This window comes from Lissotriton vulgaris, chromosome 1_1, assembly GCF_964263255.1.
Source record: "Lissotriton vulgaris chromosome 1_1, aLisVul1.2, whole genome shotgun sequence".
Taxonomy (NCBI): domain Eukaryota; kingdom Metazoa; phylum Chordata; class Amphibia; order Caudata; family Salamandridae; genus Lissotriton; species Lissotriton vulgaris.
This window is the reverse complement of record NC_141685.1, coordinates 1,179,345,127-1,179,370,327: the sequence shown is the minus strand read 5'-3', so window position 1 is coordinate 1,179,370,327 and position 25,201 is coordinate 1,179,345,127. Positions and strand designations below refer to the sequence as shown.

The following is a 25,201-nucleotide window of genomic DNA, read 5'->3' as shown; positions in this document are numbered from 1 at the left end:
AGGTAAACCAGTTTAACACTGACCCTGATAGACCCATTCTATGATTCAGAAGCTCTGTCAGATTCTCGTGTTTGACCGTATCAAAGGCTGAGGATAGGTCCAGTAGGATGAGTAGGCATGATCCATTCTGGTCAAAGATTTGTAGCGCATCGTCAATAATGTGTGTCATGGCTGATTCAGTGCTGTGACCTGCTCTGAAGCCTGATTGGCCTCATTTGTCGGCAGCCCATCCTGCTGCCGTGGTCATTCTCTCGAAATTGGCAAAGAAAAAGTCAGGGTCCTCACCGCTAACATACTTCTGGAGGACCACCGAAGGCAAAGTGGTATGACTTCTTGGTTGGCCCAGCGTATCGGCTAGTCTGTTGAAGATGGCCTCTTGGGTTTGATTTTGTTCGGTCATGGATGTATGGAGCTTCTCTATGTCTTCCTCGGCTACAGCCAGGAATTTCTCCATTACACGGCCCAACTTTTCTTGACCGGCCTCCATTTTCTGCAATGCGGCCTCCATCCTTGCAGATCCCACTTCTGACACCACGTGTGAGAGGGAAGGGAGAAAGGAAAAGCGAGGAGGCCGTTTTCGGGGATCAATTGTGATAGGGTTTATTCAAAGATAACAAAAAATATAGTCAATCCATGGGTTAGTTTGAGGGATGGCGTAGAAGGCTCTTTCTTTTCTTGCAGGTTATTCGTAGGGCTCTTACTGGTTGGTTGGTGGTCTTGATGTGGATAGGCGCCTCAGCAGCCTCAGAAAGATAAAGAGAGAAAAACGCGGTACGTTTTCTGGTCTCGCTTCCCTATGGAATGAGAACCCGTCACCGATGCAAAGTACACCCGTCATGCTTTACCATGGTCGGGCATGCTTTACCATGGTCGGGCTGGCAATAGCATGACTGCGTTATGAGGTTGTGGGGAGACAGGTGGGATTTCGAGACGGTTGGGGAAATAATAGAGGAAAACAAAATAAGAAAGAATCAGGACACGTAAGCAGGCCTTTAAAGAATGCAAAGACTGGTGAGGGAACACAATGAGGGGTGTGACGAGTGTTCAGATATGACACAAACTAGTGCTTGGTGATAATATGTACAAGTGATACAGCAGAGGGGTGTCAAGGTGGTGCACGTGCACATACACAAGTGGATCAATATCTACAGTGCCCCGTATCTCTATGAAACTACGACCCACCCCTTACTCCCTTCCCCCTCCCGGGGCACGAACCGCGAGAGCCGCAACCCTGCTGAGTTACGATGGCTCATCAATGTCCTCCGAAGGCGTCCACCGCTCATCGGTCCATGACTCCGTTTCTCCTCCAGGCTCGTGGAAAACGTCGGAGCCGGCTTCCAGGCTTGTCTACCCGAGTCGTCCTCTGTCCTCTTTGATGTACTCCTTCTCAGTGTTGCTCGTCTCCTTGCTGCTATGCTCTCCTCTTCCTTCTTCTGGTTCAAGAACCCTGCGCTGTTCTTCCGGGATGCCTTCATACTCCACTGATCCCGCCTTCCTGCTGTCCAATTGGTTCCTGCATTCCTCAAACGGGACTCCTCCCTGTGTGCAAGAGGCAGTGGAAGAGATGAACTTCTTCTCACCCTGCCTTTGAGAAACGTTGTTGCTCTGCCTCAGATCCGAAGAAACGAGGGGTATGTTGTCTACGGAGGCCGCCTCCTCACACTTTGTTATGGCCTGCAGCCCTAAAAAATTGAGGTCTCAATGTCAAGTAAAGGGCGATCACTTTCCATACATGGGAGGACTTTTAACACTACCAGTACCTGGACCCCCCACCTCTCATCTAGGAAGCAACCTTTCTCACAATTAGTGGTATTTTTGTTTAACCTGGCAATACATATTGGCAATGCACCCATCTCCTCTTTGCTGGAAATCTAAAATGACGTTAACAATAATGGGGTAACCCAGTAACCCTCAGAACCTGGGTAGGTATGCTGGTGAAAAAACAATGGTTCTGTTGGGAAACACGTGTACTAGATCAAGTGTATGTAATATGATTTATGGCATTAGATTAATCATTAGAATGTTATATAGTAGCACACACGACACAACTTAGTTCAGAGGAAAAAACTCTCTTTTTGAATTCTTTACTTTTTTAGAGATATAACTAAATAATTGGCTGTCCAAAATGTCAAATTTAAAAATCTACAATAGCAAATGTCTCTCCTTTCTTACATATGGTGCCGGTACCCGGGTATACAATGATGTGGGAAATCTCCAAGTGGAAAAAAATGTTTTTTGTCAATACTTCCTTCCTCTTCCATCAAGCCACCCACATTACTTTGTCCAGGAAGAGCTAGGGCTAGATTACGTTAAGGATCCGATTAAACTAGCTGCTTTGCTACTGTGGATTGCAATTTGGTGCAATGACAGTGCTTAATTTGAGCTGATGGTTGCTTTTTTTCCTCAACTAATATTTTTCGAGTGCAAGAGAAATAAAATCATATAGATTGGACAGATGGAGCAAGAGGAAGATGGGAAAACCATCACAAAGGGAGAAACCAGAAACCTACAAAAGTGAGATAAAGGGACAGGGTGCGTCTGATAGTGGATTAAAGAGGCATCCTCTGGATTTAAGACTACCAGCCTTGGTATTAGATGCACCAATGTTTAATTGAACCAGCCACAGACTTCCGAGAAGAGCTTCGGGCCTCCGGCACTCTTTCTTTTGACAAATTAGGCAATGTAGCAATGAACATACTTCCTTAAATAGAGAAATATTAGAAGACTGTTTATCCTGTGAACATGGTCTTAATATAATGTGGCTCTGCTATACTAAATCGGTAATGGCAGAGCTTGGCAGACCGCCCTTATTTACATCACCATGTTTAATAGATGCTAAGGATGAAACCTAGATCAAGCAGTCATTTAGGAACGCTAGACGTTCGGCTTCAGAAGCTGCGGGCATACAAGAACCACTTATTAGACCCTAAAGGGATTCAGACATCCAAGGGCTTTGTTAGACCTGACAGCCTCAGGGTGATCTTCCCCCAACTTTTTTCCTGCCTCCTTCCATTTTCTGAACTCGTATTTGCAGGTGTTAGGACTCTTATAACTTTACCACTGCTTGCTAAAATGCATATGCACTTGCCCGTAAACATGTTATGATTGACTTACACCTGCTTGGTTTATCTAATTTACCTGTATGTCCCTTTTCAAGTGGTTTGCCATATACCCAGGGCCTGTACATTTAATGCTACTAATAGGTCTGCCGCTCTGATTGTGCTACTGACACAAGTGGCCTTTCAAGCCTATCTCGGGCTTGCCACTGCAGGGCCTGTGTGTGCAGCTAAACACAGAGATTTAAATGTCATTCTTTCCGAAATTGGCAGTCAAAGCTTTTAGCTCTTTTGTGCCTTACAGTCTGTCTCCAATATACATCTGGCTTGGGTGACAGTTACACTTTGTGCATTTACTTAAGACAGCCACAAACACAGTAAGGCGAGGCTCATCTACATTCAGAGCACTCCTCTGATTTCATCTGCATTCGGATGGGTCTTCCAGGGCAGGGTGGAAAGGGAGGAGCTGACACTTATACTTCAAGAGGTAGTGTCCTATCCGCATACAAAGCACAGATGTATCCCCCAGGGTTAGCCTGACAGACAGTGCTGGTCTGAAATGGATTGTGTGCACTTCAGAGGTCAGCCTTTGATGTCACCTCCACTTCAAAGGCACTTTTGGGTGTAAGTCCCTTACCGACACCAATCAGGCACTTCTGGATCTTGACTGTGCTGCTCAAAGGACTCAATTTGATTGTTTTTTTCTGGATAGACTGCTTTTCTGCTGCTCCCTGACTCTGCCTTCCCTCCAAGTGATAGCCAAGGGCTTGTTGGGATCCCTCCTGTTTTCTTACGTCTCATGGACACAAAAGACTTCCTGCAATCATGCTGGTGCTGCTGGACTCTGCATTCTGTGAGTCCTACCCTTACCTGAGGTGTCCCCTCGATGTTCTGGGGCTCAGAAGTGGGTTCTGCAGCTGGTTTGCTACAAATCGGATGCATCGTCACCACTGCGCAGATCGGAACATACCCAGTGCCCTTCGAAGCAGTGCTAATCGGGAAACAGCCCTGTGCTGCTCAAAGATGACAGGTCCCGGGCTCACTGTGCCACTGGAATTAAGCTATCCTGGCTGATGAGGGGTGAAACCCCAAAACCGGTCCTAGGATGCTTGGTTCCGGTCCAGGGAGGACCTGGCTTTGCAGTTCGGGCTGGACTGTTCCCATGAGGCACAGGGTCAAGACTGATTTACATATGGCCAGGTCTAAACTGGGGTGGCATGGTGAGCAAAACAATGATGCATTTAACCCAGATCTCTTGACTGGGGGTGAAAGTTTTGATTTGTTCTGCATTCCGTCCATCACTTGTGTGCCTTTTGCTCAAAGATAACAGAGGAGCGATCCGAGGTCCCAACCGTGAGGCTTGACTGTGACTCACCCACCCGTCTGAGTATTTGGAACCAAAGCATTGCCTTTATTGTGTGGAAAATTAGACAAATGTTGTTGCTTACGACCAGGATATGTACTTTGTTCACCGAACCCTGCATGGGATCTGTAGAGGGCCTGTGCTGCCACGAGGTTGGCCCAAACTTTGACTTTGTCCGGGTCCAGGGAGTCCTTATTAACCTTTTTTTCACTACTTGTTTCTAAACGCTTTACTGCATTTATTTCTTCAAAATCAAATATCTCAACTTCTACACATTGGATGTTTGTCGTTTTGGTCTTACTTTGCTCAGATAAACATTCTCTATTTTCTGAAGTGTTGGGGAGTCTTTTTGTGGTATTTTCACTGTGTTTTTGTATGAGTTGTTGCACAAATACTTTGCACCCTGCCTTCTAAGTTAAAACTGACTGCTCTGTTGCAAGCTACAAGAGGGTAAGCATCGGATAATTTAGGATTGTGTTGTGACTTACCCTGACTAGGATTGTGGTCCCTACTTGGACAGTGTGCATACCTCTGCCAACTCAGAGACTCAATTTCTAACAGGCTAGGTACTATATCTTGACTCAGTAATAGATTCATGGAAGTGTTTGCTCCTTACTAGATTCAGATTTACCACAGCAACTCCTTGATTTATTGATTTATATTTTGTGTAAATCTATTATGACATTTCTTAACGTTCAATATAACAATGGAACACCACCACTGAGCTAATCATTATTTGAAAATGATTTCTTTATGGCCATCTACTAATTGATTTTGTCAGAGACAACTGCACAATCCAACAATACTGTTATGATGTCTTTGACTTTTACACATAAAATCCATACACATACCAACAACCCCACCCACCCCGCTGATCGCACAAGGTCCGCATAGTCCTGTCCACCACATAAAAATATAGCAGGATGGGTAAGCCCCTATGGGCCCCCAGTAGTATGCCCCCACAGTCTGAAGATATGCATATGCGTTATCCCATCGGATGGACATCTGTCACCGGTGGCGGGTCTAACATCAATCCCCCGATAATCCTCCCACCGTTTTAAAATCTTGTAATGTTTGCATGGGCACTCCAGCAACAAAAATAGGTTGTTCTAGCCCCATACAGAAATCAAGCCCATTCTTCCATGCGGCCACCAATGGAGCCCTTGGCACCTTCCATGCCTTGGCAATATCTTTTTTCGCCAATGTAAAGCCCAATTGCATAAGGTGACTCTTATAGATATTGCCTCTTTCCCTGCATAACATGAAGTAAGGCCAGCTGTGGCATACGGGGGAGCTCCCACCCCAAAACCTCCAAAAGGCAGGCATATACCCCTCTCCAAAAGCGATCAAGAGAAAGGGACAGCACCAAACTGTGTGGATGAATGTAACCTCCTCTCGGCTCCAGCGAAGGCACACAGGGGAGGCGATCAGCCCTGCCCTCCACTGGCGCTCTAGGGTAAAATAGACCCTGTGTAAATATTTGTACTGAACCAGGCGAAGTCGCATCGCTATGGCAGCCCCTCGCGGGGCTGCTAAGACCTCAGTCCAGTCCTCCTCCTCCTTCTCCAGCGTGCCCACATCCTCCTCCCAGGCATCTCCGAAGCCTCTGGAGTGTAGGGGAGCAATGAGTGACCAGGGATTGATAAATTTGGGAACATTTCCGGCCCTTTAGATCTCCCATGAAAACCTTCGCTTCCAGCGGGCTGAATTCTGAAGTGACTCCAAACCCTCTAAACTAGGGGACAGGGCATGCTGAAACTGAAGGTAACGATCAAACTGGGATTGTGGCATAAGGAAGTCTTTCTGTAGGTCTTGAAAGGATTTTAGCGCCCGGCCCCTCATACCATCACCAAGGATCGAGATACCTATCGCATCCCATCCCCAAAATCCCTGTAGGGCCGCCAGCTGAGGCAAACGACCGTTACACCAGAGGGGGGTTTCCCGGGTCAAGGTGTTCCACTACCCCATTCGTCGCAATGCCTGCCTCCAGATCAGGAACACTACCTGCATCGCCAATGGCAGCAACCCCCGTAGCGGCGATGAATATAGTATTGTATGTAGGGGATGATGTCCTAAGAGCTGTCGCTCGACTGCATACGCCGGGTCTCCCCTGTCGCCATACCACCACTCATTAAGGACCAGTGTGAGGCTTGATAATACGAGAGAACATCTGAGGATGCTAGCCCCCCACAGTAGGTGGACAGGGAGCATGTGCACAGAGCCACCCGCACCCTTCCCCCCTCCCACAGGAACTGTCCAAGTGCTGCATTCACCTGTCTAAACCTTTGAACGGGATCTGATATGGATGATTTTGTAGCTGATAGAGGAGCCGGGGAAGTGCCACCATCTTGAATATCGCCAACCTGCCATATAATGACAGAGGCATACGTGACCAGGACTTAAGATATTCACTAGTCCGTTCCCACACTGGGGCCAGAGATTGAAGGTACATCCAATAAAAATACGCCCAGATATTTCAGTCCCCCCACAGCCAGCTGAACCGAGAGAGCCCACGCTCCTATCCCCGTCCGATCCTCCAGGACCCATAATGTTGACTTACGGGGGTTCATATAGAGACCCGAAGTTTCCCCCAAAATGTTCATAATGTGCAATAGCCGCGGCCCGTCCTGCAGCATGACATCTGAACCGGCTGCTCCAATTTTCGCGTCAAGCATGTCCCTGGACTGGGTGATGGCTGCCATAAGTGCCACATTTTCAGGTACCGCCCCCTGTTGCCCTCCGGGCGTCCCAGCAGCCGCTCCTGCACCGGTATATTTATCAATGGGACCTTGCTTGATCTGGCCTCCACCACCCTTGTCCCCTGTCATGGCTGCCTCAGGACTCCCCACACAAGTCCAAGGAGGACAATGGAAGGAGCGAAAACCGGGGTCACCCACCTGTAGGCATACGCGGCCCGGTCCGAACGCCGAACGGGGGCCCACTGGGAACTGCTCCCAAGCGGTGACTAAGGCAATGCGGTTACTCCAAGAATTTCCCTTCCCCTTGCGGCCCGATACGACCGCCGGGTCCCCAGCCGGCACTAGTTCAAAGGAAAAAGGGGGGAGAAGATGATGGGCAGGCACCTCCCAATAGCTCGTTGGCACTCACGGGCCACCAGTCGACTCCCAGTCCCAACGGGGCCCTCAATGTCACGGTGAGCCCCTCTCACCCAAGAGTCCAGTTAGGTCGCCTCCAGAAGAGAGTCAGTGCTCCAAAATGGCGGTCAGTCGGCACCCCCAACAGCACCCCACCTCCGGGTCCTCCTGCCGCTCGCAGATCAGGGCGGCTCACAGGGTGATGTGGGACAAGTCAGCAGTACTTCGGCAGGTCCCGACCTCTGTGGCACCCGCGCCGGCCAGCTTCTCAGCTCTGCCCCCTACTGCCGCTGGCCCCCTGTGGCGCAGCCGCTCCAGGTCTCCTCCTTCCCCCCCTGCGGCCCGACATGAACGCCGAAGCCCCAGCATTCGCAGACTCAGCTAAGAGGAGAGGAGGGGGGAGACAGTGGCGAAGAGGCACTCTCTAAAAACGCAAAAGGCCCCAGGGAAGCCCAGGTGTCACTTAGGGCCCCCCTCGTCCCCGGGATCAAATGCAGCAGCCTCTAGGGCAAGTCCAGAACCCCAAGATGGCGGCCAGCCAGCCGCACCACTCTCCCCGACAGCGTCTTACTTCCGTGGCCCAAACAGGCCAACAAGCCACTCCACAACTCTGCCGGTCCTTGCCGCACCAAGGGAAGCCAGCCCTCCGCATATGAGCCCCGCTCCGATGATGTACGTCCAGGCTCGCGGGGACACCAATAAGTGGCCTGGCTCTCGCACAGCTGCTGCAACTGCCCCTCAGCCTGGCTAGAGATTAGGCAACTCCCCAGCGCCTCTCAGGGGCATGCTTCCCACAGGCCGCAGCTCCTCCCGGCGGCCGCAGCACCGTCCTCGAACCTCCTGCGGCATCCAAACTGGCCGAGGGGTATGCTGCTGCACTCCGACTGCAGCAGAGCAGCTCCGGGGCCAACACAGGGTCGGAGAGACAGGATAAATTAGCAAGATATTATGGGGCTGGAAGGAGCGCGCTCAGAACACGACCGCCATCATGGCTTACCAAGCCATACCCCCTGTCATTGTAAATTTTAACTGTGTGGATGCTATGTTTTTTTAATTATGTACTATTCCTGTATTTGTTTTCTTATTTATTAATGTGGGAAGGTGGATAGCTGATTATATGGTTACCCCAACTTTTTGCCTTGTGTTTAGCTGGTTTTCGACTTGGTTGGCCTTGGATCCTGCTAATCAGGGCCCCAGGCTATCTGCTCTCACTGTAAAATGGACTCCATGTACTTTAGGTACATATCCAATTGGGTACTAGGACACCTTGTGAGCCCCTGTTTAGTGTACCATAGGTACCCAGGTCATAGATGCATCCAAGGCCTACCAGGGGCTGCAGCATGTATTATGCCACCCCTGGCTGGCCATCCAAACTGACACCACTGGCTGATCACTCAGCTGGGGCAAGGTTGTGTAATCACCCCTTGCTTAGGTATAGTATTCCTATACCTACCATTATATATAGACACATATATACCTATAAGTCACTCCTATGGCAGGCCTTGACAATCCTGAAGGCAGAGTGCTTGGTTTTATGTGAGATAGTGCTCTAGCATGAGCTGAGCCTGTCTGCGGCTTTCGGAACCATGTCCTTATAGCTGTTCTATGATATAGCCATACCATATACTCTTAAGTGCATTATAATCCTCGCAGTTAATGCTAACTTTGGTTTGGCTTTATCAAAACATGTTGTGTAAGGTGTCATACGCTTTGGAATGCTACCCCCTCCCCCGCCAGTTCTGGCGGTGGGGGTAGCATTCCACCCTTCTAGAGGGAGAAGACATGTAGTTACTGCTTTATCCGGTTAAAGTTAAACAGAGCCTTAGCATCACAAAATGGATGCTGCTGCCTCAGACACGAGTCTGACCTCCTGCTGCTGGACGAAACTCCGGCAGGGGAGACCTGGACAATAGGTTTACTGTCAAGGGAGGTGCTGGCACCTCCCCAGACAGCCTGTAGTGGATTGGGGCAGGGTGGGTTCAATGGAAACTGCTGTTTCTAGACACTGCCTGGGGCACATAAGGTGCTCCATGCATAGCCCGGTTCAAACCAGTTGCTGGGGCACTCTAGCCCCAGCTCTGGCGCGAAACTGGACAAAGGGAAAGGGGTGTAACCACCCCCTTCCCAGGTTCCACCCATAGGAGAGACCCAGCAGGTAATCCAGCCCCTTAGGGCAGAATTGTATTTGTGCAACTTATAGTATGCTTACTTGTGCTGTATCTCGAACTCTGATCTCATAAAGAGTGCAGAGGGGTTGTGTTAGTAATAGATACATATATATTTGATACATACCTCGTGTGGTGTCCTTTCATTTGGTATTCAAGGGATTATTGTTGGTAAAACAAGTGGCTTCACATGCTCTCTGAAGTTTTAGCCAAAAACTGCTTTGTCCTTGCTACCACTAGGATAGCTTGTCTATAAGGTTGACTTTACAACCATCACCATAAGGGTTGTTTGGACTGGTGAAAGGTGCCCACTAGAATAGTAAACATCACATATCAGGCCAACTTCTCACAATTAATAATTAAATAAAGTTGATGAAGATGTGGTGATAAGTATGAAACCACAATATGGAAGCAGAGGATTTTTTACACATAAAAGTAAGGTAAAATATAGAAATCTCTGCCTTTGTTTTGAGTTTGTTTTCTCTAATGTCCCATTGAATCCCTCGGTGTCATTCACTGATAGTTGTGGCATCAAAATTAGCGCCCAGCTATAAACAAGAAATATTGAGCTCTGAGATGACTCCCCATTATTGTGAGGGGTTTTGTAGGCTGTCTTTCCCTACTCATAATATCCTTCTGTCAACTGATACAATACTTTGTCTTTTTCTTGCAGGTGGCTTTGACCCCATCCTACGTGGTCTTCTGGTGAATGAAGCAAAGCTGATGAAGCAAACTAGTATGATGTCTGATGAGGTCCGGGAACGACTCTTTGCACCAAATGACTCGACCCCAGGACTGGACTTGGCAGCCTTTGACCTGCAGAGAAGCCGAGATCATGGCCATCCAAGTAATTAATGGGTTTTTATTGTCACAGCTAACTCAAAATACAGCACAACATTCACCAAATTTTAAATACTGGGGTGGAACTTGATCGGTAAGATTTCGGGGTTGTGAACTGCGGATTTTCCAACAGTATAATGTTAAAATACATTATGCCACAGGCAGGGTGCATGAGAGGGACTTAAGGGGCTGTGAAAAGGGAGAGGAAAGCGGTTCAGTAGGGGTATTAAGTGAGAGAAATCACAATATTTTTCAAAATAACCCAAAAAAATTAAGACTTTCAAAACATAGAGCTGGAGAGGGTGTGTGTGCGTTTTTGGCTGTGTCTATGTAAACGTCAATGGGAAAATCCGACAGACATCTCACCATACTCGGCTGAAAAACCTGTACGAATCCATTTACAAGAAAAAACATTTATTAGGGGATGTAACACCCCAGGCACCCTCCTCCCCTTCAATCAACGCCCCTGCTAGAGAGTAGGGAATGTGCTCACAATGGGCTGTTGCCTTTCTCGCTGGTGAAATTACAGCTTCCTAGGGCGTGATGCGCTTCTCGATCAAAATAACACTAGAAAATAATAGGGCAGTGCAAATGATCTGGTGATAGGTTGACTAAACACCTTTTCACAGTTGCAAGCTTGGTGAATCTTCCAAAGTCCTCGAAGCCAAAAAGAATGTGCTTTATATTTGGTACATCTCTCATGACATTGCTGGCTGGAGTGTTTAAGCCTTGTTGCTTTTACAACCCTGGGTTCAAAGACTACGAGGTTTAAACAAGGCTGAGGAAATGGCACACTCCAGCAAAGTTTCCCAGGTCCATCCATGATGTGCTGCTCCAGTCCTGTTTTTTTTGTTTTATTTCTGGGTGATGTAGTCTTGTTTCTTCCATTACAAGATAGGACTACATGTTCCTGAATTCAAAGAAAAAATGTGAACTGGAGCAGGACATCATGCAAGGGCCTCGGGGACTTGACAGTTATGCATGGCTACTCCACCAATCCACTGCACTCATGGGACAGAGAGAAATAGGCAGGGGTAGGACGATTGCAGATATTGGCTTTCCCAATGCTTGTTTGCTTTGGCAACCGGAAAAAACACATAGAAAATGTCTTGGTGCATGCTTGTATGTTGTGATCTCACAATGCAGATCACAGTAGCCACGCATGAATGTGTTGTTTTACAATATACTATCTCAAGATGGCCATGCCCCCAAGAAGAAAAATGGAAAGCAGGGAGGGAAGGACTAGAAGAGCAACAGTGAGGAGCGAGCAGCCTGACAACAATGTGCAATGCCAAACCCTCACAAGCAAAATATTTAAAAGATGGATGTAGAGGTGGTGGGAATCAAGAGTATGTATTGAGTGGAGCACCAGCACTATGCAGTCCCTAGGCCATCACAAACGAAACAGAAACATTTTCAAAGAAAAACGAAAATATTGTGAAGAGGGGCGGGAATAGAAAAATAGCATGGAGAGAACAAGCAGAGTAGTCGAAAGGAGCATGCAAAAGCCTGTGCTCCCATGTAATGCTAAACCCAAATAAACCCAACATATAAAAGTGGTTTACTGATGTCAACAATGGAGAAATACAACTTTATCCAATAAAAAGGATGGTAAAGAAGAAATGCTCCATGGGCAGGACAGAAAAATGATTTAAAGATTTTCTAGCTGTTGCGGCATGGATTTTCCATTCTATTACGGATATGGACGCAAGGATTTTGCTTCTCTTTCTTTTACTGGATTTCCGAGCAGTCAATCAGAAAATAATAAACATAAAAGCGAAATTTCACAGTATATCACCAACCACTGTACACCAATTATTGTCCTTTATGCTCCTCAAATATGTCCAACGCCATCTTGACTGCCTCTTTCTTTGTGTATGCTCAGTTCCAATAGTTCAACCAGAAAACCAATGGGTCTTAGAAAAGAGTTTCATCCGTGCCCAACGTATAATACTACAATGGAGGTAAAACTCCCGTTGACAAACATTGTATTTTTCCAGAAAATACAAATCCCCCTAGAACAGAAAAACACCATGTAAACATTTTCTCTCAAGAGAAAATTAATGCGTCCGTATGTAACATAAATAACATGTCAATTGGGAAGGAAAATATTTTCATTACAAATAGCTTAATATGTGACGAATATCGGGTCGGATAATCCTCACCTAAGTGTCCTTAATAGAAATTAAAGTTCATGACGAAATAGCTAGAAAACATTTCATTCTGTGGCAGGACCAGAGGCTCAGATTATGCTTGTTCAAAGATGCCCCACTACCACAGAATTCACATCCACAATCGGTTTATGATAAAAGAAATGTTGATTCAGCAAACCAATCTGCTGCCCTTATGATATATTCCAAACGTGAACCTAAAGAATATGCTTTGGAAGCCATAGCTCATCCTACTGAGTGAGCTCCAAACACAGAAACATCACCCCCGCTTCTGAAAGTAACCATCTAGCCAAGGTGGCCACTTATACAGGTATTAACGTTTTCTGAAATGCAATTAACAATTGCCCAGCATAAGCCTGTCTGTACACCATAGTAACACTCTTATATTCTTGAAATATCGAACTGCTCACAACCTGTTTGATATTAGGAAATGCAGGGTAATGCACAGTTCTGATATTAGTTTTAGTACGTTTAGAAAAATAAAAAAATACTCCATCAGCTAAAACTCTCTACCTGTAATATCCTATGCTCGAACCTGTTTGACATAACAACATAATCAATTTTGCTGACAGTTGTTTGCTAGATAAATCTGAGTTATCTGGTCACCATTCCACGAATTTCAGAATAAAAGGGACATCCCACATCAATAAATATTGTGGCTGAGGGGGAATGGAAACAAGTAATTCCCCTTACAACTTACTGATCAGAGGATGTTCCCCCACTGGCTGGCCCTCCACTGGACAATGCCTGTCCGAGATAAAGAATGTATTGTCCAGAAAGCAAGATTGCTATTTACCAATTCAGACAGGAAATGTACCACCATGGTAATAGATGCTGCAATGGGATCCAGACTCCGTTTGACACATCAACATAACAATTTAGACCAAGCAGAAAAATATCTTTTGTGCTTATTGGACAACTATGCTCTGGATAAAGACAGAAGCCTGTGCTGAATGACCTGGCACCTGCTATCGACTCCCGAAATTCTCCATGACATTAGAATAAGGAGATTGTCCTGAACCAGAGGATGAGGGGAACTCATAGGTTCCCAGAGCAGCGCCAGGAAATATATGAGAAGTACTGGTGCATTGCAAGACATCTGAAGATGGACTGGGAGCCATACGTGAGGCTTCCAGGTAGGGATCACCAGAATCAACACTGCTTCCTTTCTCTTCACCTGAGTCGCTACTCTTGGGATCATTATGAATTGCGGTAATGCATAACACAGTCTCCCTCCCATTGTTGAAGGAATGCATCAGTCTCTAAGGCTACCTAATCTGGTCTTCAACTAAAAAAATCTTTCATGTGTCGATTCAAGCTCAATGCAAAAAGGACCACCTTACATTGATCCCACCGGAAATTGCTCTCCCTGAACACTTGGGCATTCAACATCCATTCGTTAAAATCTGTCAGATGTCTCGAGTGCCAATCTGCTATCGTATTATGATGGCCCGGCAGATACTCTGCTATCACCAAAATATGATGCTGAAGACAGTAGTGTAAAAAATCCTTGGCTATCTCCACCAACATTTGTGATCTCTTACCACCCCACTTGTTGATACAACGGGCCACCAAGATGTTGTCCATCCTCAATAAAATACAGCAACTCGCTATGCTCTGGGCCGATGTCCTAATTGCAAAGGAATCAGCTACTGTTACAGGCAATTGATTTGCATTCATAATTCTCCCGTTATTTGTATGCCTCCTGTGGAAATCGTCCCACACCTGGGACCTCAGCCGCATTGGACTCTATTGTGACTTACAGAAGTCATCTGAAGATTGCCTTGCCAGGTTCAGGTTTTAATGTCTTTATTTCGATGATAAAATCATAAAAGACAAATTTTTATAAACATTCAAACACAGTTACAATCTCCAAATTTTACAAAATCTTATTAAAAAGATGAAATCAGTGCATTATCGACATATATTCGGTAAGCCTAAAATCCACGTTTAAAAAGTTATTAAACCATTATTCTAAGAAACAAGACATTAAATATAACTAATCATAGAAAAAAAAAGAGCCACTATATACATTGCACTTTGTGATCATGAGGCAGTTCGATTTTTTCTAACTCTGATTGCCCATGCCCAACCTAAATACTTGGCCAAGCATATCACGGTGAAATCAGTAGTGTTAGTTTTTAACGCCCATATTGCATCCGAGGAATTTTTGCATATCAAGCGTTTGAAAATTGGTTTTAGCCATTTCGAGCGGGGTTCTCTGTATTGGGGACAGGCAAACAAAAAATGGCCCTCTGTTTCCTTACAACCGGGGCAGTGACTACAAAAATTTGTCAAGTCATTGCCCCAGGATGAACTGAAGGATTTAAGGGGTAGTGAGCCCACCCGAAATTGGTGTGTTAGACGGACCGGGAGGGTCGGCCGAGTATAAGGGGAGAGGTCTCCAGGGAGAGCCGTCTCCAGCGATCGTACAGACAAGTAACTTCCCCCCCACAGACGGACACCACACAAGGATAAGGTTAAACGATACTTTATCAGCAATTCTTCAAGTACGGTCAAATGATACAAGGAGGTCTGGACTCCGGGGTCCCCTCGGTTCGGGTTTCTGGTTGGGAAAAGGGGTAGCGGGACAGTCTTGTTACCAATTGGGTGGATGGATAGCTCTCAATCCTCGAGCTCGGCGTTCTAGATGATCGGGCCGCGGCCGAGCCAGCAGGTCCCGATGAAGATGGTGGTTACAAACGGTCCGCGGCCACGCCAGCAGGTCCCGACGACGACGAAGGATTAAGAAGGTTGCGGCAGCGCCAGCAGGCAGGACGATAGTTCACAAGGCAGGGCTACGGCAGCGCCAGTAGTCCGTCAAGGATGAGTTCTTCTCTGCGTCTCTCGACTCCAGGATACAACTGCCTTCCTGCTCTGGAGCTGCCCCAGTTATAGGGCTGGTGCCCTTTGATGTCCGGACCCTCGCACTTGGAGGTCGGGGGGTCCAGGATGAGGGAGTCCAGACACCCAGCAGGGGGGTGGAGCCAGCGCCCGGGGAGGCTGGGGGCGAGCGGTACCTGGCGGGGGAGAGCCATCGACACCTCTTTCTCCCATTGACCTGCCAAGTAGTCCGCTCACCTCCTGGGTGGATGGTGGTGCCGGGATGTCTGAGGCCTGGCCAGGCCCAGGGTTAGGGTCGATCGGAGGCCACGCGGCCTCGTGGTGCAGTGTCCAAGATGGCGCCCAGGTCGGACGCGAGGGCCAGTAGGGGATCGGGCCCAAGAGGTCGAGATGTTCAGAGGCAGGGGTCCCGGAGGGGACGGAAAACGTGGAGTGGTGGTGGGTAACACTGGAGGGACCGGGCTCGGGCCTGGTCGGGCAGAGGGGGAGCGGGCCCTTCATGTGGCCTGTCCAACATGGTGGTACAATTTTTTGTCCACAGGCCTGGAGATAAGGTCCCAATATATCTCACGGGCTGGATCCAGCTTAAACCTTAGGAATCGTCCTGTTAGATTTTCGGAACTAGAGGCATGTGCCAAGGACAGACGAGTTGAGGCCCAAAATAAACCCTTAAATTCCTTTTTCGAGGGGAAGTTATTTGTGCCTGGTGTGGCCCACAGATGACTCAAGCCCATGTCAAGCAGACTCTTTTTCACCGAGCGAAGCCATGGGATTCTCTCCGCGCCCCCCATAGCCTTCACCTCAGATAGCTCCTTTGCAAAGAGAGCCAGATCCTCCGATGTCCATAGTCGCCTCCAAGTGGACACTACTCTGTACCTTGCCATGTCCGTTATTGGAAGGCAACCCATGTCATGGCAAAGTGGGATCAGTGGGGTTGATTGAGGCAACCCCACCAGGTTACGAAGAAATCTACACTGTATTCTATACAGACTTGAGAGGTCCATGAAGCCCCATAGCTCTGCCCCGTAAAGAGTCGCTGCATTAATTTTGACATCATATATTTGTAGGGCGGGGACTACCCTTTTAGTAATTGACTTCTTTTGCTCGCGCAAGAGGCAGCCAGTCAGTTGGGCTAGTTTTAACTGTTGGGTCTCAATTTGTTGTTTCCAGGACAGTCGGCAATCTAGGGTGACCCCCAGATACGTCATCGTGTCAACTTGTTCCAGGTGGATCTTATTTAGTTGTACACTACTACGTATTGGTTTTTTCCTAGAAAAAACCATGAACTTAGTTTTCCCCACGTTTATCTGGAGGTCGTTTTTGTTACAATATTCTTCAAAACGGTTTAAAGCCAGCTGTAAACCTCCCCTGGTCTTTGAAAGGAGGAGGGTGTCGTCTGCAAAGATCAACATTGGGAATTTAGTCCCCGCCAGGGAAGGTGCATCGGTATTGATGGACCCAAAGAATTTCACTACCTGGTCTATAAAAAGTAGGAAAAGGGTGGGGGCGAGAACGCACCCCTGGCGGACTCCTCGTGACACCATAAATGAGTCCGTGAATTGGCCTTGTGCCCCCCATCTTACCCGGGCAAAATTGTCTTCATGTAATCTAATGATCATTTCAACCAATTCCCCCGGCATTCCTAGATCCCGCAATACCTGCCATAGTTTGCCCCTCGGCACCAAATCAAAAGCTGATTTCAGATCTATGAAAGCAGCGAAAAGAGTACCACCGCCAAGTAAGACGACCTTCCAAAAGATCATACACAACCTCAGGACCTGGTCAATGGTACTTGTACCGGATCTGAAGCCCGCCTGTAATGGGGACAATATTCCTTCTAGTTCCATCCACCCATGAACTCTCGCCAGGATCATACGTGCAAAAACTTTCTGAAAACAGTCAATTAAACTGATCGGGCGATAGTTCCCTGGGTTAGATCTATCTCCTTTTTTATGTATGGGGAGGATCTCCGCCCCCTTCCAAGTCTTGGGAATACGGGCACCTCTGGCTATGGTGTTGGCTATATTTGTTAAATAAGGCACCCAAAGACCTGTGTTTGCTTTAAATAGATCAGCAGGGATTTGATCCAACCCAGGAGCTTTCCCCCTCTTTGTTAGACCCAAGGCGAGCTCCGTTTCCGCTTCAGTAAAAGACATAATCGTATTGCCATTGCTTATCGCAGGTAACAGGGTCGGTATGGACAAAGGATCAACAGCTGCTGAGCAGAATTGGGATGAGTAATGGTTAATCCAGGCTTCCGGGGATACATGATTAGACGGGGTACGGAACTCACCGTCCTTTCCACATTTAACAATATCCCAGAATTTAGTCTGGTTATTAGATTTACAAGCGTCCAAAAGGTCTGCCCAAAAATCATCTTCCCATCCCTTCTTTGCCTCCCATTGAATTCTTTTGTACCTTTGCCTGGCTTCTTTTACTGCACTCGGATCTCTAGATTTAACTTTCTCAATTAGATGACTATGTGCCTCTCTACACTCTCTGTTGTACCATTTTGCTCTAGTAGCGTTCGGGCGCCCGGTGTTAGATTTACATGGTTTTGACAGGATATTTTTTAGCTCAGAAAAACATTTATCATGTATACCCATCATTTTATCTAGATCGCCCTGGCCCCTCTCATCAACAACCAACCTCATGTTGCTTAAAGCATTCGTCACCACATTCTCAATGTTGGCCTGTATTGTTACATCATTCGATACGATAGACCATTTTAATCTCCTCCGGTCATTTGATATTGTTACCACCCCTTGCCCCCTTGGATCTGGTTCCGCTGGTCTAGTCAGATCATACATTTTAAATTTCAGGGACAGCGGGTTGTGGTCGCTTTCCGGGCGCATTACAATTTCCATGTCCGCAATGAGGCTCCAATATTCCATTTTTAAAAAGATGTAGTCGATACGACTCTTCCTCACACCATTGTCAAAAGTATAATTGGCGCCAGTGTCTGATATAGTGCGGCCATTCACAGCCCTTAAACCCCAGGTAAGACAGAAAGCAGTCCAATTCAAAGCAGCCTCCGTTGTTTTGACTGGTATTTTATTAGCAAGCTCTGGGATTTTCCATATCGCATCTTCTTCAAACCCCCAATTGTCCTCCGGCAGGTACAGTGGCTCAATTGTGCAATTAATGTCACCTGCTATTATAATAAAATTGCCTTTGTTCCAACCCAGTAATAGTGTGTCTAATGCTCCTATCAATTTGGGACATCGACCACCAGGGAGGCCTCTAGAATATATATTAATAAAAAGCAGATCCTGTCCCCCAGCTTTGCTCAACCTTACAGCCAGTATATCAGGGTTATCCACATACAGTTCGGAAACTGAAAAACACCAGGTCTGTTTCACCCATATGGTCAATCCCCCTGAGGCTCGCCCTTTAGCACCTTTTATTGCTGGTTTGAAAAAGTTTGTATATCCAACCATATAAAACGGAGCTGTGGCCCATGTTTCCTGCAGAAGCACAACCTCATAATTGCCTATGAACTCCAACCAGTCCTCAGAGACCAAGCGGGTCTTGACTCCAGCAACATTCCAAGACACCAAGTGTGAAGTTACTAAGTCTTTTTCTGCAGAGTTATTACTGACAATTGGAAGGGAAAGGGGGCCCCCTGGGTAGGAATTTGGAGTTCCCCTTTCTTCAGTAATAGGACAAGCAGCATCTTCCCCAACCAGCCCCCCCTTTGCTAGACCGTAGATATTAGTAAAAGGAATGTACACTCCTTCCCCCTTCGCTATAGCTGATTTTGGTGACTGAGTCGATGAACATAGTCAGTCAACCCATTCTAGGTCTGACAATGCCTCAAAATGGTTAAACAGGGGAGGGTAGTGTGGGGGGTAGTGGGTTATAGGCTCTCTGGGCCTTCCCCCTTTAAATTTCCATTGATGACTGAGGCCCATTGGGTTGTTGGGGATCGTGTGGGGGTAAAAGTAACCAAGGTGTAAGGTCTGTACATCTCCCAGGCGAGCGAATCTGGCTTTCCTTTGAATTCTGTCCACCACCCAGGGGTCTCTAAATGAAATTAAAATACAGTCCCCTTCCAGATCTTTTTCACCCTTTCCTACCCATTCTACTCTCCTTACATAAAGAATTTCAGTGGGAGATGACGGGGGGAGTGGGCGATGTTTATTTAACCAGAAAATAACCTTATTCCGTAGGTCCCCTTGTGATTCTTTGATACCTTCTTTTAAAGGGGCCACTCCTGTTAGGACGATGGTATATTGAGACGCTTCCGGGGGCAGGTTAACTCTGGGGGGTTGACGTGTGTTTCTATTAACTGGCCTCTGGTTCCTATCTGGATGCGGGGTTTTTCTTTCCTTACCCGTAGTAGCTATCTGAGCTGTGGAATTATTTAGTTGATTAGGAACACCATTCACCAGCTGTTTCTTCCCCTGGGTGTTATTGGCTACCATTGGGCGTTTAGCCTTAGGTGTTTCTTTAGTGGGGGCTCTACTAGCAGTGGTAGATGTGGCAGCTGTTTTTACCCCTGATAATGATTTCTTATTAATGGTAGTACTTGATGTCCCTACAGGGATAGATGACGTCGTCGTCATCCCCCCTTTTTGGTTAGCACCCCCTATAGGATTAGGGCCCCTTGACTTAATACTAGTAGCGGTTAAATTTTGCAAGAGGTCCATATTGATGTTAACTGCCGCTTCCAAAACATCAATTTTGGCAGACATTATCCTGATGTTTTCTAGGGCCGGAAGCAATAGGGTTTTAAACAACGCTTCCATCTTTACCAACAGGACATCATCACTACTAAAACATGTTGGGCAGGGGTTAGAGGACCCAGAATGGGCCATGGAAGGACAATACGTTATTGGGTGTTCTTGAATAACCTGGGAGTGGGACGAACTATTGGCATGATCTATTTTGAGTAGTTTTTGTGCCTTATCACCGTCCGGGCTTGGGACATGTTTTCTTTTGCGTGAGGCATGATTAGAAGTTACTGGTTGCAAACAGGCTGTACTGGGTAAGGTAGGAACATCTAGTTGAGGGGTTCCAGACATACTACGCTCGTCGTCCTCTAAGTTGTGGCTATCGGCTTCTAAGCTGGAGAGGTTATTATCGGAGTTCTGTTCTATAATACTATTGACCACGAGTGTAGTGTCTCTATCTCCATCTACGTGGACTATCACCTCTGCTTCTGATGTAGAGATACAGTTAAAAGCTGCGTTAGTTAGGGGGCTTTTAGCACTGGCCAAAGCACCTATTGATGAGCGTTTCCCAGTGACTAAGTCCAGGGACAATCTATGTTCAACAAGTTCGATTTCTTTTTCCAGTATTCCAGTGGCTCTGGTGATAAACGCATCAAGGGGGCCAGATACCACACCCTCTGATGTTTGGATGTGCACAAGACGCTGCTTACCAGATCTTAGGGCCATATTTAAAGGCTAATATTACGCCCTCAAAAGGTTAGCAAAACAAAGTTTACACAAAATAGCAAGATGTAAGATGAACCAGGGCTCCGAGCCCAACCCAACCTCGTCCGACCCCGGACGGCCACAGACGGCCCCGCCCTTGTCCCGGGCTTCTCCCGGCGCCCTCCCGCGCAGCGGGATCGTAGTACACTAATAAAGAAGGAAGGGTGGGGAAGGGGGCGTGGCGGACAGGGAGAGCGACCCAGGTGTTGAGGGTTGACCACACGCAGGGACTCCTGGTAGTTAGAGTCCCTGCAGGTCCGCTCGCAGCCCTGTACCTGCCTGTTCTTACTTCCCCAGTCCAAATGCAGTTTCAGGAGCACAGCGCCTCTTGCTGGGTAGAGCGCCTCGCAGCACACAGCGAAGCGGGACCCGCGGAGCGGGTCCGGCGAGGAGCTGCAGTTACAATGAAGGGTCCAGGTGCAAAAGGAAAGACCACAACAGCAAACGGTCCAACAGGATTGCCTTGCCATTCCATGCCTCCATGGGGAAACATCCATTACAACGAAGTCATTACAACGCACTACCTTTACAACATGGCTGTTACAACGCAACTGCCTTTACATCGCATGCAATTACAACGCAGCCAGTACAACGCATGTCACTATAATGCATACCATTACAATGCATGCCACTACAACGCATTCCATTAAAACACATTATAAGGTAAGTAATGAGCATTTTTTAAGTTTTAGGGTGGGTGGGGGTTTTGGGGTACATGGGAATTGTTATTTTTAACACTAACCAACACTTTCCCTACTATTGCACTACTGGATTGGAAATAATAATTGTTACCCCTACATAGTCAGTCAGTCAGTCAAAAATTCTTTATTCGATAAAATTAATATCATAAAAGTCATGGTACAATCATATTTAAATAAGACATTTCAATTTGATTAAAAAGATTCAATGCAATACATTCATTATCATTATTAAAATTACAATACATATTAAAAGAGTTTATAGCATAAAAAATGTGTGCCTTTTAAAAACTGTTAATACTGCAACCTTACTACGCAAGTATAATACATGTTTTTACAGAGAAGTGTTACTCAAAACAACTTTGGATCTGCGGTAAGCTGTTAATATTTTTTCTTATACGAATGGCTGCCGTCAGAAAACTAGCCACACAAAACATAATATAGGGGCTATCCAGTTGCATTAAATATATTAGAGCGGGCCTAACCTGAATAAAGCCCGCCTTCTTCAGGAGTGGTAACAGATATTTCCGTCTACATGGTTCACAATGAGTGCAAAACATAACAAAATGAAGCGTATCTTGCAATGAAAAGCAATCACAGGAACAGGGATCCGCCCTGTCCGGTGTACACCAAGTGCGGAAGGCTCCCAAAGAGTAGTGAATCAGATTTAGGCGGAATCTTGTCAGGAGGAATCTGTGGTGCCGATTATTCACCACAGATAGGTATGGTTCAGGGCCTGGGCAACTAACCAACCCGTAGTTTGCTCTTACAAGAGGTTTTCTCAGCTCCGTCTCCTCCCGATCTGATATAAAAAGGTCCATTAGGGCCTTTTTTGTTAGAAGAATATCTTTTTTGGTTATTATTTCGTGGGAGTAAAACATGGCTGAGCGACCTTTCTTTTGAAGACCCTTTTTAATATAATTCAACCATACAATTTTATCAGCCCTCTCTAAATGCAAACAGTCTTTAATAATAGAGTGGTTTAGAGTAATTTCTTCGTTGAGACAAATTTTTAACCAATACAAAAGGGGTGCTATTTGGATTTGGTCTGAGATATAGCCAATCCCCACTTCAGTGTGTGTTGTAAAAGTGGGGGTAGACTGGGGAACTGAGAGGAGACCTCTCAGGAATTTGTTTTCCACCAATTGGATTTTTTTGGATGTGGTATGGCCCCATATTTGACATCCATAAGAGGCCACCGCCAAACATTTTGCTTTGTAGACCTTAATGATAGCTTCAACTGGTCTACCTCCCAGTTTTTTGGCAAAGCCCATGAGGCCCGAAACACTTCTGCTAAAAGCCACGCTACGGCTTGTGTTTTGTGGACCCCAGGTACCCTTTTCGTCGAACACTACCCCTAGATAGGGAAAAGAGGGGACCCTACATACCACTTCGTTGTTACAATAAAAGCTTTTTAGTTTCCCCTTATTTTTGCACTTCCCTGCTATTAGGACCTGGGATTTTTTGGCATTAACTTTGAGATCAAGGTTACTCATGAAAGTGCCAAAGGCGTTCAGTAGTTTTTGGAGACTCACCCCGGTGCGGGCCATGAGTACGGCGTCATCCGCGTATAGGAGAACAGGTATTACCTGTTCCCCTACTCGCGGGATGTCCTGAGAGACCTCCCCCAGCTCGGCCTCAAGGGCATTAATGTAAAGGGTAAACAACAGGGGCGCCAAAATGCACCCCTGTCTTACCCCTCTTTCAGATCTAAATGGCCTAGTGCATCGCCCATCCATGTTCACTCTTATTTTTGCAGAAAGATTTGTATGAAGGTTCGCAAGAAAGTGTACTAAGGGAGGGTCAAGACCTAGCTCAAGGAGTCCCATCCAAAGCTTCGACCTATTAACTAGGTCGAACGCCGAGGATAGGTCCATAAAACACATATAAAGGTTACCCTCCTTGGCCACAGTATACTTGCTGACCAATAAATGCAAATTTAAACATTGGTCAATGGTGCCTCTATTTGACCTAAACCCGTATTGCATATTAGACAGGACCCCTTTCTCCTTCAACCATTCACTTAGTCTGTGCAGGACCACCCTTTCCAGAACCTTTACAGAAGAATCAATCAATGAAATTGGTCTATAGCAAGAGGGATCCTGCCTAGATCCTTTTTTATAGACCGGAATGATAGTTGACGTTAGCCATGATGGGGGGATACTATCTTTGCTAATAGAATTAAAAAGGTTTACTAAAATTTTTTACCACAAACTAGGGGCAGCTTTGAATAGATCGGCTGGGACCCCGTCCGGTCCTGGCGCCTTATTTTTGGACATTTCCTCGATGGCTTTCGCAACCTCAGCGGTTTCAAATTTCAACGGTAAGAAGGTGTTTTCAGGGAATTGGGCCTCAATATTTTGACAATTGGGGGGCAGGCTATAAATCTCTTCAAAATGTGCAATCCAAGCCTCATCTGTGATATTGCAATCCATGGAAGCATTATCTGAATTTGCGAAGAGAGGTTGGTTGACTGTAGCCCAAAATTTGCAGCCATCTCTCAAAACTTCAGGTGACAACAATTTATGCCAAGCTTCATCCCTTAATTCCCGCTTTCTATCATTCGTCGCCAATTTATATGCCAGTCTGCATTTGGTTACTAAACTCTTGTCCCTAGGGGTAGCTTTAAGTGCTTTAAGAAGTGCAGCATGTGCATTTGAACATTTTTTATCAAACCACCTCTCACCATGCCCAATTTTTGGTTTTCCCTTGGCAGTTAGATTGTCTTTTACATACAAGCAGATAACATTATAGGCATTAACAATATCAGAACCATTTGCCTCATTATCTAAACATGTTGTTATCTCTGCCCTGGTCGATATCAACACGTCCGTTATAAAGGTATCGGGTACCACTTTCGTCCATTTTAATATTCTCCCTTGTTCTTTAAGGACAATATCACTTTGTACCCTGTGTTGTGAGTCCCTAAAAGACAGGGAATCCTCCCCTGTTGCCAGCTCCATTAGCACAGGGTTGTGGTCACTGAAGGTTGATACCTCCACATTGTATTTTAAAACAGAACGTAACAGATAAGATGTAACAAAAACATAATCAATGATTGTACCCCTGTCCTTCCCCTTAAATGTGGGGTTCCTAATTTCTCCCAGTCCACAACTTGATTCGTAGAGGTTCCAGTTAGCTAGGAAAAATTCCAGATTCTCCCCCTCTTTAGTGTGTTCAAAGTGGGATGGCACAGAGAACTGTGGACCCTCATAATCCTTTCTCCCACACTGGTTCATGCAAGGGTGGATGTTTAGGTCCCCCATAAACAGAATCTCAAAAGAATATGACTTCCGACTATAGCTGTTAATAAATTGATCTAACAGATCAAAGTTATTATCTGTGTCAGCAGCATTAATAAAAATGTATAAATAGTAACTTAAATGCGTCAGACACAGTAAGTTCTACCGCTAAGCAGTTCTGGCTACCCGTGTCCAACTGTTTGAAAGAGCCTTTGAGGTCCAATGAAAAAAATAGCAGTAATCCGCCCTTGGCTCTACCTGCATTACTTTTCCTCGCAGGAGCGAA

The 25,201-nt window shown here is 46.3% G+C and overlaps 1 protein-coding gene across 1 annotated transcript in view; it reads left to right on the top strand.

Annotated features, from left to right (window-relative positions):
- LOC147748878 (lactoperoxidase-like) overlaps nt 1-25,201 on the top strand; it is a 1,319,638-nt gene that overhangs the window by 1,006,856 nt on the left and 287,581 nt on the right. The window contains exon 12 of the mRNA XM_086964410.1: nt 10,353-10,526. Coding sequence (XP_086820536.1) covers nt 10,353-10,526 — 174 coding nt within the window. The remainder of the gene's footprint in view (nt 1-10,352; nt 10,527-25,201) is intronic.